General features: G+C 39.4%; 1 protein-coding gene across 1 annotated transcript in view; it reads left to right on the plus strand.

The window, feature by feature from the left end:
* The window catches only part of PEX7 (peroxisomal biogenesis factor 7), a 295,842-nt gene that overhangs the window by 202,258 nt on the left and 80,475 nt on the right, over nt 1-13,109 (plus strand). Inside the window, 1 exon segment of the mRNA XM_030198517.1 lies at nt 4,745-4,800. Coding sequence (XP_030054377.1) covers nt 4,745-4,800 — 56 coding nt within the window.

A 13,109-nucleotide genomic window follows, 5' to 3' on the forward strand; every position in this document is an offset into this window, starting at 1 on the left:
CGGCATCCCTACTAGCTAAGGTATGATATCTATTGTGGAGGGGGTGGGGAGTGAGAGGAAATGGACTGCTGGCTATGCCCTGCCTTTAATTGTGTGACTAAAAGTTTTAATCACGATTAAACATTTTTATTTAACTTCAGTCCTAATTATAGCATAGTAAATCGAATGCAGATATACGTATACAGGGCTTAAGGTTTCTTGTCATTCATTTGCTGCTACAGACCCCATTCCATTTTTATTGTCTTCCTCTGAACCACTTCAAGTCTTTTCATATCCTTAGAGACAGATGTCTTTCAAAACCGATTTGTACAAGGGCATTATCACCTCCTGTCATTGCAGTGGCCTTGGGTACTGCCATATCACATTGTTTCACCACCTTGAGATCCTCAGATACTTTGACCCCGAGGTCTATCTCCTAATCTGGCATAGTAGCCTGTTTCCTCCTATCACATACAGATTCTTCGGATTTATATAACCAAAGTGCATCACTCTGTATTTCTTGATATTAAAGCTTAACTGCCAAGCATTAATCCACACCCCTAAATTTTGTAGATCATGTCTCATGTTGTCCATTCCTAAGCCCAGACTAATGCTGAGCAGTGAATTGGCTTTAATAAAAGATCAGACTGTAGTCCACCATAAGCTTGAAGCTTTTGAGAATTATACCAAGAGGCTCAATCTTAGATTTATCAAATTTTCCAACTCTGCTCTGGTGCAACCATGAGAGATGCTGTGATGCTACTCTAGAGAGATACTTAAGGTTCCATTGATGTCAATTCATTCATTTACCAGAGCCTTTATTGTCTGCCTTGAGGAACTGGAAGGGAAACAGCAAGGAGGGGAGGGGGAGATAACAAATATCAGGATTGCTGGAGGATTTTTATAGAAAAAAACTCAGAGCAGAGGAATGTGTTTGGTTTCCTATGCTTTTGAGTATAATGATCTGGACACTGAGATGGCAGTTCACAGTGAGAGCCTATTCTGTAACCAGCATCTACTACTACTACTACTTAACATTTCTAAAGTGCTACTAGGGTTCGCAGCGCTGTACAGTTTAACATGGAAGGTCGGTCCCTGCTCGAAGAGCTTACAATCTAAAAAGACAAATGTACAGTTAATCATATAGGTCAGACAACCTATATGTTCGAAAGGTTAGGTTCCGAATGCAGCATTGAAGAGGTGAGCTTTAAGCAAGGATTTGAAGATGGGTAGGGAGGGGGCTTGGCGTAGGGATTCAGGAAGACTGTTCCAGGCACAGGGTGAAGCAAGGGAAAATGAGCGGAGCCTCATGAGGGTCCACATTCCATTTTAGAATACTAGCATTATCCAGTATCGACACCCACAGTTCCAACATCCATAGACCTAGTTAGTGCGGGTGCATAAATGCTGTATCTTTAAGTTGTACGTATAAATGGCAGCCCCATCAATGCCCCTACCCAGCTCTGCCCATGTGAATATTCTCTTGCATTACGTACTATGCCACTTCATGCGCCCTTACACAGTAATACTCAGTTGATTTGCTGGCACTGGCATATGTATGTGCTGCGTTATCTGTACATGTGTGTGTGTAAGTGGTACGTAACTGTATGCACCTTGTTATAGAATTGCTCTTCATGGCTTTATTTTAAAAGCTTAGAAATGAATATTTCCTGAAGGCCAAGATTTCCATTTATTTCCAGTATTTCAAAGGCCTTTCTGGAGGAGATACAGCAGATATTCTATTGGGGCAACTTTTATGTTGACACTTCCTTCTTCATGTGTAATTACATTTTTTCAGTGTTAAGTATATTTTTTGTAACCCCAAGCAACTTAAACATTTCCTAGACAATCATGCTACATATCTTTCTTACCTTATCTAACTTCTATCTGTCTAAAACAGGGGCTCTTAACCAGTGATAATCTGAGGCAATTTATTGAAACTTTGTAGACAGAGTAAAGGCAATAATTAGGACAGTTACCGGTAGTATAACTGTGTACTTCAGTAATTTTAGCGATATGCTAGTAGTTAGCACTGTTAGCAGCTAACAGGGACATACTACTACTACTACTACTGTTGCAGGAATTACCACTATTGTTAGCAGAATATGTGGTACTTCAGGAGTCAAACACCACACACCAGAATGAGAGAGAAATCTTCTTTATTTGCCAGCAAACAAAGTAGGATATCAGCTCTAGCTCTCTCTGTGTCCTGTCCTTCTGTCTTCTCCTGTCTGTTGTCTCTCTCGTCTCAGCTCCTTCTCTTCTCAGCTCCTTCTCTAACGTAAGCTGCTTCTGCTCTCCTTTATATAGGGTCCTAAACCCTTCTAGCCCCCCTTTCTCACCAGATGGTAAAGAATAGATTGATTACCCTGTCTTGAACTAATTATCTCTATACATTTACTCAAAAATATCAGTTACATAGGTTTGAGATATTTCCTAAACTGACCTATGACCTGGGGCCTCTCAAACCAGACAATGTGGCACCTATATCCTGCATTTTATTATTATTATTAAATTCTCAGATTCCCAGTCATATGGGTTCATTAAAGGGCCAATCTTACTTAATGGCACACAGACATGGTTTGTTATTACTTTCAGAAGACCAGTCCTACACTTAGTTATAATCCATCAAGGAGAAGACTTGACTTTCCCTGACCTCTTTCACCTATTAGCTTCATACACAGAACTAGCTAGGACTGTGGATAATTCAAACCAGATGATGACCTCTTAAACTGCAGACAAATCTCACTTGAAAAGTCAGACAAAGATGTAACACTGAATTGAAAAGATATTCTACATAGAGAAATAAAACTTATTAATTAAACAGAATAAAACATATTTTAAATAAGCAGAAATCAGAATTCCTTACAAGACAAATCTAAATTATCAAGAATATCTAACTCTACTCTATCTCCTTCTAAACAACGTTCAGTCTAATCTTTTAAAACAGCTTGCTTGCTGATCCCCTCGAGATTGTCCAGTATGCCTTACTCAGAATGGCATCCAGATGTGGTAAATAATACCTATGAACAATCCATCACTCAAAAAGGGACAAAGAAGTTTCATTTCTCGCTGACCTTTCTAACCTCTAGTCTAGCAAAAGCTAGACTTCTGAGTAATTAAACCCAGATGGCATTCTACCACTTTACAGGACTGAACCAAACAAACAGAATTAACAAATATGATTTCTCTGCCCAGGCTGCCTCACTACTATTTAGCATTTTTATACATAGCTGTCAGTAGTCATTAGTGGACACCTTGTTTAGGAAAGGGGTGCAAGGGTTTCATAGACCAGTTAATGGGGTGTGGGAAATAAAAAAGGTTAAGAACCCCTGAACTAAAACATTTCTGATTTAGTAACAGTGATGCAGGTATCTGGGACATGGAGGTGGGTGAAGTAGAGGTTCCTTGTGAATATGCCTTGCTGGTGTGTTTTGTCCTCATCTTTCTTTTTTATTCTGTTCTTTTTTGTTGGGTTTTATAACATCCTGTCTTTGTCCCTATGTGTCTCTGCAGAAATTTCAGAGTAGCTCACACAGGAACTAAGCAACAGTACATAGAAGTTCACTGTGGCATTAGATTAGATTCAGCTGCATTTGGTGCAGCATTCATTTTAATCACTATATTATTAATTTCATTGGCATACCACCATTTGTTGAGCATATCACAGCGGTATATAATGTACCTTCCAGAACACAGAATAGCAAGTCAGGAAAAGTATATATACCTCCATTTACACAAAACACAGACATAAGGGGGGTGGGGGGAGACACAACAGGGGTTACAACCTACTTGCTAAGGCAGACGTAACACTAAACAGTGAAGGCAGTAGACTGGATGACCATTGCTTACCGATTCCAGATGCCAACACATTTTATCTTTTGCTGAAAACCATTGAAAAATAATCAAGGCTTTACCCTTACTTTTATTCTGCTTTAGGAATCCTCTGCCCTCAAACAAGTTCCATAGTATGGAAGCCAAGTCACAACTGGTAATGCTAGCATTTGCCTATGGCCACCACTCCACCATACTCCTCCCCTTTGTCTCCAACCACTTTTTCTCTGGCTCTCCCATTGCACTTGTAGTCTCACCTATTCTAGTAGCCAGTTCCTCCAGTTGCCACTCCTCAGATCCTGCCACCCATTACCATCTCTTTTTCCTACTCTCTTGTCTGCTCCTACACTTCTGTTGCTGAGCTAAAGCAGCAGTGTGTTTCTGAACAGAAATATTAGTTATTTGGGTACCTGTTATGGAATAAATTTGTATAATGGAAGATTAGAGTGCCTGCCTGCTTTTAAAATTTGAGTTAATTTGATTAGCCATAAAAGAAAATTAACAGGAAGTCATCTTGTTTTATTCTCCTATACAAAACAGATGAGGTTCTTAGTTATTTTCTAGAAGTAGGCATCAGTAGCAACATCTTAATATAAAGTGACATTAAGCAGTCATCGTATTTTTCATTGCCACTGTGCATCACCATGTTCTGATAATGAAATCCCAGAAACTGTGACAAAGATCTCATTTCACACGATGCTGAAGGTATAGCAGTTGTTAATGAAAGCATTTTCTTTTTATTCCTGTTATATGCTGGCTTGCAATGCAATCTTGGAAACAAATTATCTTCGTTTGGTTTATTTTTTTTTTGTGGGTGGGGAGGGCGAGAGGGAGGTTGGAGAGGAAGTGTCTAGTTGTATAGTAAATGTATTGGTTTGCTTTCAATTTATATTTGTTTTTCTTTATCACCAATGCATTATTTTCATTACAGTTTTCACCATTTCATGGAACCGTTTTGGCCTCCTGCTCCTACGACTTCACTGTGAGGTACAGTTTGTCTTTTCTGCCTACTTGCTGTGCATCTGTAGGAAGATTTTGTCAGTCACAGACATGCTAAAAAGCTTACTTATGTGTGTGCAAGCAAGACATTTCTCTGTCAAACATACCTAATTATGTTTGAAGTGATACTACAGGCCTTCCATTTCTGTGACAATATTATAGTCCATTTATTGTTCATTATGTCAAAGGGTTAAACCCACTACAATAGTGATTTGGTTTTTCTTTTTCACTTTTCATGACAATACACTAGGAGACCGAGAGAGTGGTGATGGTAATGGATGCATAAATAGTTGTCCGAAATAATGGTGTTTTCGTTAAGGTTCCTCACTAATCTGATGGATCCAGTTTTTATACTGAACTTCTCCCTGACCCACTTTCAAAATTTGTTTTATTTTGTTCGGGGTTTGTCACTACCCCTTACTTATTTTTATCTATAGGATCATCTTTTTGTTGTGAGATTTTGTACTGTGTGTGTGATCCCCATTGTTAAGGGTTCTTTAGGATTCTGAAAGTTTAAACCAAACAGGTCTTTTGAAAGAAGTCTGTGTTGACAGATGCTGTTAGGAATATTATCTCATAGCTTTGCTAAATAATAATCTGGCCAGTCTTGGTATGTTTTGAAAGGTAAAGGTAGCAATAGCAACATTATTTATTCCAGGGGCTGTAGAACACCTCTTTGGTTGGTGGTGGGGGGGAGTTAAGCAAACCAACCAGCTCCGCCTCTCAGCTCCCACTGCTGATATCTTACTTTTCATTTTTATTTAATGTTAGTATTTCTTTGCACAAATCATATAATTATTCATTCATATGGAACATTTCCAAACCAATGAAAAGTTTGATTCTATAAAACCAGGCAATGGTAGAGGAGAAAACCACAGAGAAGATCATCCAGTACCAAGAGATACAGTCAGAAACTAACAGCATGCATACCTATTTTAGGAGCCTGAACCTGACCAGGGTAGTAATCCAGGCACTAGTGGCTTGATTAAAAAGAACTTCCAAGCTCATATCAATAAATTGTGTGTATCACACCATACAGATTCTGGAAGGAAGCTGTTTGACACAATACAAGCATTCAGAAAAGCACTAACAGTAAGTCTGAGAGATCGTACCCAAAATGCCTGTTTTAAGAGTGGAGTTTTATTCTTGTCTTCACATACACAGCACAAGTATATGTGAAGTAAACAAAAACAAGAGAAACAAGAAGACTATATGGTTCTCCAAACAAGTGGCTGAAAAAATAAGGGCAAAAAAGGCTTCATTCGAGAAATACAGAAGAACGCAATGTGAGGATCACAGAAAAGATTATCGGATTAAACTCAAAGAAATGAGTGGAAAGCATTTTTGTAAACAAGTTTGGTAGTCACTTAATGATGTGGAGAAGCAGCCTTTATCGGTCCCTTTAAGATGGAGTAAAAAGCATATCATCCGATGATTGGTTCGACCATGTCAGCGTCCTTTTAAAAATGGTGGACGCTGTCTTCAAATTTGTTAACACAATGGAGTCGGCCTTGCAAGAACACCATTAGGTAAAAGTAAAGGCTATCATTAAAATAGTAAGTAAAAAGCTGAAGTATAAAGTTCATGTAGCTCTAGATTTTACTCATTTCTTCTCTCGTGGACAGAACACTATGAATATAAAGCTGGTGGTTTGTCTCCCAAGGAAGCACACGGTGAAACGGAGGTGCTCTGTTGAGCAAACTGAGAAGAGAAGAATTTCGTCTGAAGCAGATAAGTGTCCTTCAAGTCTTAAGGTCCCTTATAGGGAATAATGATCAAAATTTAAAGTAAAGAAAAGGATTAACCAATATTTCAAAAAAATAAGTTGTGAGGACGTTTCGCACAGCATTTTTGTTGATGTGATAGTAACAACAAGCTGAGCATCTGAGGTCTTTTCCTCCTTCCAAAAAATGAAGTAAAATCAGTCAAACTTATTATTATATGTATGTAGTTTATTTTATAGTCTGCCCACAACCTAAGCAGATTACAGAAAACACACTTAATAAAACCAAACAATCAACAATAAAATCAAACATAACAATTGTATAGCCAGTCCATTTACTTAGGTGCACTCTAAACAATATGTGTAAATAAAATGAAATTTGATTCTCCATACTCCTCCTGTCTCTCAGCCCATTTATCTCCCCAGCCTAGATATCCCCTAACACTCTTCTCCCATTACACACTGTCCCCCAGCCTTATCTCAGTGAGTGTTAACAAGAGGCAATAACATTTTCATCATGTTTTCACTGTCCCTTGAGGTTCCATCAGGCCCATCATTATATTTGGGGAGGGGAGTGCAAAAGGGTAGACATGATATTTCAAAGTGAGGGGAGGGGGCAGAACTACAGTTGCAAGCAGGAGAGAGGGGATAGTCAAAAGAATGGTATTATCCGTGCCTTACAAGGATTACTGCACAGGATTCTAGAGAGGGAGATCTAAGAAAAGGCATCTTGAAATAAGAACATTTTAAGGTGAGCTTTGAATTGTATCAATGGTGAATAACACCTAGGTGTAATTTCATGCCTAACTGCTGTTTCGCTCATGTTTTGGTGCTTACCTACCGTTATCTGCTGTTTTTGCATCTACAATTAGACACCTTATATAGAATTACTACTCTGTGTGTGTGATGTAAAGCATGATGGGGGCAGCATTGTGCCATAGAGATGTTTTGCAGCAGTAAGGACAGAGAGATTTATGAAGATCGAGGGAAAGATGGATGATGTAAATTACAGGCAGATCCTCAGAGAAAACTTGTTTCAGGTTTCCGTAGAACTGGGGCTGGGGAGAAGGTTCAGGGGGCCAGTGATCAAAATCATATGGTAAAAGCAATAATAGAGTGGTTCAGCAAGAAGATAATGGATATCATCAAGTGGCCTGAATCGAATATAAAATCTGTGGCAGGACTTTGAAGATTGCAATTCACAGATGATCCTAACCAACTTGAAAGAGCTTGCATTCTGCTAAGAAGTATGGGCAAAAATTGCACCATCCCGCTTTGCCAAATTATCCTAAATGACACATTGCTGTTATTGCTGCAAAAGGAGCTTTCATCAAGTATATAGAAGATTTACTCAATATTTTTCCTTTATCAGAAGATTTATAACTATATTAATTATGTACTAAATTGTCTGGATTGTAAGCCACATTATCCCAAATAGAGTTCAGGTTCAATGTGAAATATAAATGTCATTATAAATAAATAAAGTATTGAATCAAGGAGAGGAATGAGTTACACAATCAAGACTTTTGGTTTCTTATTCTTAATTATTCTTTTCTTTTTGAATATTTTATATAATTTTTTTCTTTCATGTTGCAAGTGTAGAGTATGTAAAACCAGTGGTGTACCAAGGGTGGGGGCGGTCCGCCCCGGGTGCACGCCGCTGGTGGGGTGCCGTGCGCCTGTCGGCTCTTCGTTTTCATGCTCCCTTTGCCCCGGAACAGGTTACTTCCTGTTCCGGGCAGAGAGAGCATGAAAACGAAGAGCCGGCAGGCACGCGGGCACCCCCCCCCCCCCCCGCCCAGCGGCGTGCACCCGGGGGGGGGGGGCGTTGCGCTGTTCCGGGGGGGGGGCTGTACCCGGGGGGAGGGGCGCATCGGTTATCCGCCCCGGGTGTCAGCCCCCCTAGGAATGCCACTGTGTAAAACAGACTTCTCCTTTATACTTTTTGATTGTATTTTTAGACAGCAGAACATAAAATATAAAGAGTTTGAAGATATTTACTGAGACACTGTCAGAGGCCTGAGAGTGGGTCTAAGGTGGGTGAACTGAATTAGAAACTGGTTGAGTGGGAGAAAACATTGAACAGTGGTAAATGGAATTCACTCAGAGAAATGGAAAGGGATTAGTGGAGAACCTCGGCGACTGGTCCTAGAGCTGCTTCTGTTAAAACATTTTTGTGAGCAATATTGCTGAGGGATTAGAAGGGAAAGTTTGTCTCTCTGTGGATGGTATGAAGTTCTGCAATAGAGTAGATACCACTGAGGGAGTCGACGGAATGAGAAGAGCTTTTAATTTTCTTATTAATTCAGGCAGAGCACACAAAAAAGGGGTCACTCCTTTGGGAGCTCCTTTGAGAGGGCTTGGATGTTGGGAGTTTTGATAGCATGGTTTGTGTTTAACTTTGCTGCTACTGTGAGTATTCTAGAGGTTGTTGGAAGCTTGAGCTGGGGACCGTAGAAGATTTAATATTGTATATATTTATTTTATTAACGTATAGTTGTTTTGGAAGGGAGTAAATTTATAAATATCGTTGAGTATGTAATGCAGTCTCTTTTCATTCCCTAGTAAGAATAGGTGGCAGGTCAGTCTGTAGTGGGGAATTTATATGTTTATATTTTATGCTGATATAATGATATTTTTTATATTATACTTATGAAATGTAACACATAATGGATATACTATAGAGTTGTTCATAGAAAGAATGACTAGATTGAAATGACATGACATTGTTACACCTTCTTACTGGTACAGTAATTCCCCTGAACTGTGTAACTTGCTAGTTTCGGTGGTATGACATGGGAAAGGGCCTCCTAGGTGTTGGATTAAGTATAGGGCTTGGAAGAACCAAGAAGAAAGATAACATGGCTTGGATTAGCCTAGCAGTGGTGGAGGCCAACACTCTAATGACTTTTCAATATACCTGGGCAGGTATGAGGGTAGTAGTAGCAGAGGAGTAAAAGACGATGAAGGGGTTGGAGTAGGCTGGTATTGATTCAAATATGAAAATGTAGATTTACATATAACCAAATGGTAGAAAACCAGAGAGGGAGAATTTCAACTGAGCAAACAGGATGGGCCAATTGGTCTAAATGTGCTATTATGTATTTTTGTTTTTGTTACATTTGTACCCTGCGCTTTCCCACTCATGGCAGGCTCAATGCGGCTTACATGGGACAATGGAGGGTTAAGTGACTTGCCCAGAGTCACAAGGAGCTGCCTGTGCCTGAAGTGGGAATCGAACTCAGTTCCTCAGGACCAAAGTCCACCACCCTAACCACTAGGCCACTCCTCCACAGTGGGCTCGCTTGTTGAATGTTTCCTTTCCCTTTGTTTTCTGATTGTCTTCACAATAACTACAAGCTGCTTTTTTTTTTTATTTTTGTTCACGGTGTCCATCAGATTTGAAAAGGAAAATTCCTGTACATTTTTCTGAAATGATAAAAATTGTGCGCTTTGGTGAGATGAGCAGGGTTTCCTAAGATAAATTAGTATTGCATATTGATTCACTGTGTTAACAACTCCCTGGCTTTTGAGTCCCCTCAGATCACCACTGCTGTGTTTTCATGTGATTGTCATTCCCCCCCCCTTTTTTTTTTGGCATGCTGAGATATAACACTTTGCTAATTGTTCCTGTTCAAGTGAAGAATTCAATCTCAGTATTTTTAAGTGCAGCAGATCCATAAGTTTACCTTCTGGTCTTGCCAAGTCAGCATTCTGTCTGACATAAATTGCTTAATTTTATTTACATCTAAAATATGTTCCCAATAGAATATCACATATACATGGGGACACATTATTTATGTGACTGAGCTTAAGTTCCTGTGTCAGCTGTGGGCCTGTCTGTAGAGCACCATTTTCTAAGAAGAAATCCAGAATAAAAGGGCTGCAACCAATTTCTTTAAATGGCCTATGCGGAACAGGAAGAGGAAAAATCGTAGTGATAAATCTTCTAGACGTTTGGGTAATTTTGTCATTTGTGTGCTCTACTTATTTTTTTCATACTGGATCATTGAAGCCATCAGTAATGCATTACATTATGTTGGGAAAAAATACTTCTGATTTTGTGCACTGACCTTTTAGTGGGAAACCCTGTTTCTGCACTGTCAGGTTTCTCCTCCCACACCGGAGTGCCAGGAAATGAGGAAAGTCCAAGCTATTTCTCAAAATGTCATCTCTTACTGCAGGCATTGTGAATCTGCCCATGGGTTTTTTTTTTTCCGCATTCTTAATCTGAAGGCAAAAGGTAAGATTGGAAGAAAGGAAGCCTGTAAGTTTTAGAGATGAGTATTTCCTTTACATCAGTCTAGGGCAGTACTTTTCAATCGTTTTGTGGCCACGTCCCCATGACAGTGGCCAAATCAAATTGTGTGACCCCCCCCCTCCTGCTGGAGGTGCAGAATAATGATGAACCTATGGAGAGCCCACCCAAGTCATGACCCACCCCAAACACAGGTTTTGTGACTCCATTTGGAGTCCCGACCCAACTGGGATTTGAGCCCTATCATGCACAAGTCATGGTAGTTCATTTACAGCTGGTGAACTTTTCCCTTATGCTGGTGCGTCTTTTCCTTCTGTGTGCATGGTTTCCATGATAGCTGGTTGCATATTGAAGAGGAACATTTTTAAACTGTCTGCACTACAGCAAAGACTGTGTTTACTTTTTTGCATATAGGCTTTGCATGGAGTTTCTAAGGGAACACATGCACATACTTTGTACATGCTTTAGCCCCACAGCAGTTTTCAGAGGGAGTCACTTACACCTGCTTTTCATGCAGGTAAATTTTTGCTGGAAAAGTATGCACATAGATTTTAAATATTTTGTTATGCATTTGGGTTTTAAATTTGATCACTTACATTTTCCATATTCAACCTCAAGGTGAGTTACAGACAAAAAAATGTCATCTGTGCCCATATTTTTCCTCCACGGGCCTAAATATGCCCTGGGGATGCTTAGCTGATCACATGGTTCTCCTCCCTCCTGGGAATGCCTCCTCTCAATGTGCTGAAAGTTAAGTTGATTATTGTGGAGTTTTTTTCTGATTTATGATTATTAGTGAGTATACTTTTGAGACAGCCGTGGCTCCTGTCTGACTGAGGAATTTTTTTCTCCACATATTAAATTGTGGTTATTCCTTTTTTCACATTGGAAGAGAGTGGAAATTTTGATTGTATTTGATTTCAATTACCCCAATATTGACTGGATAAATGTTACACCAACAGAGCACTAGGGAGGTAAAATTCTTAGATGTAATAAATGACTGCTTCGTGGAGCAACTGGTCCAAGAACTGACAAGAGGGGGAGCTATTTTAGATCTAGTCCATAGTAGAATGCAGGGCATGGTATCAGAGGTAATGGTGTTGGATCTGCTGGGAAACAGTGATCATAATATTATTAAATTTGAGATTTCTAGAGTGAAGTCACTAAGGAAATCTACTGTATCAGCATTTAATTTTCGAAAGGGTGAATATGACAAAATGAGGAAAATGGTTAAAAAGAAGCTAAAGCATTGGCTGCAAAGGTTAGGGCTTTAAATCTGGCATGGACGTTATTTAAAAATACCATCCTGGAAGCCCAGACCAGGCGTGTATTCCACATATTAGCGAAGGTGGAAAGAAGAGCAAATGACAGCCAGCATGGTTAAAAAGTAAAGTGAAAGAAACTATTAGAACCAAAAGAACATCTTTCAAAGAACGGAAAAAGGATCTGAATGAAGAAGATAAGAAGCAACATAAGTATTGTCAAAGCATAGATAAAGAAGGCTAAAAGAGAATATGAAGAAAAAGTTGCCGTGGAGACAAAAACTCATAGTAGCACCTTTTCATGTACATCAGAAGCAGAAAGCCTGTGAGGGAATCTGTGAGACTTTTAGATTGTGAAGGAGCAAAAGGGGCACTCAGGCAAGACAAGACCATAGCAGAGAGACTGAATGAATTGTCTGCTTCAGTCTTTACAGAAAAAGATATAAGAGATCTAACTGTATAGAAACACACACAAAAGGGGGGACAACCATTGAAGTTCCAATTCAGGGATATTTATTAGCAAATTAAAACCATGAAATAAACACCCTAGATATCTAGGATGTTTATTTTGGGCTTTGATTTGTTAATAAATATCCCTGAGTTGGAACTTCAGTGGTTGTCCCCCTTTTTTGTGTGTGCTTCTATGTTTGTTGTTTGCAACAGGGGGTCTCTTCTGCTTTGTTTTTCTTCAGAGATCTACTTGTATCAGAAATGGTTTCCAAGGGTGATAATGTGGAGGAACTGAAAGAAATCTCAGTGAACTTGGAAGACGTACTGAGCCAAATCGACAAGTTTAAAGAGTGATAAATCACCTGGACTAGATGGTATACACCCCAGGGTACTGAAAGAACTAAAGAATGAAATTGCTGATCTGCTGCTAGTGATCTGTAACCTGTCATTAAAATCGTCCATAGTACCTGAAGACTGGAGGGTGGCCAATGTAACGCAGATTTTTAAAGAGGGTTCCAGGGGTGATCCGAGAATTACAGACCGGTAAGTCTGACTTCAGTGCTGGGCAAAATAATGGAAACTATTATAAAGAATAAAATTATAG

This window comes from Microcaecilia unicolor, chromosome 3 (genome assembly GCF_901765095.1).
Source record: "Microcaecilia unicolor chromosome 3, aMicUni1.1, whole genome shotgun sequence".
Taxonomy (NCBI): domain Eukaryota; kingdom Metazoa; phylum Chordata; class Amphibia; order Gymnophiona; family Siphonopidae; genus Microcaecilia; species Microcaecilia unicolor.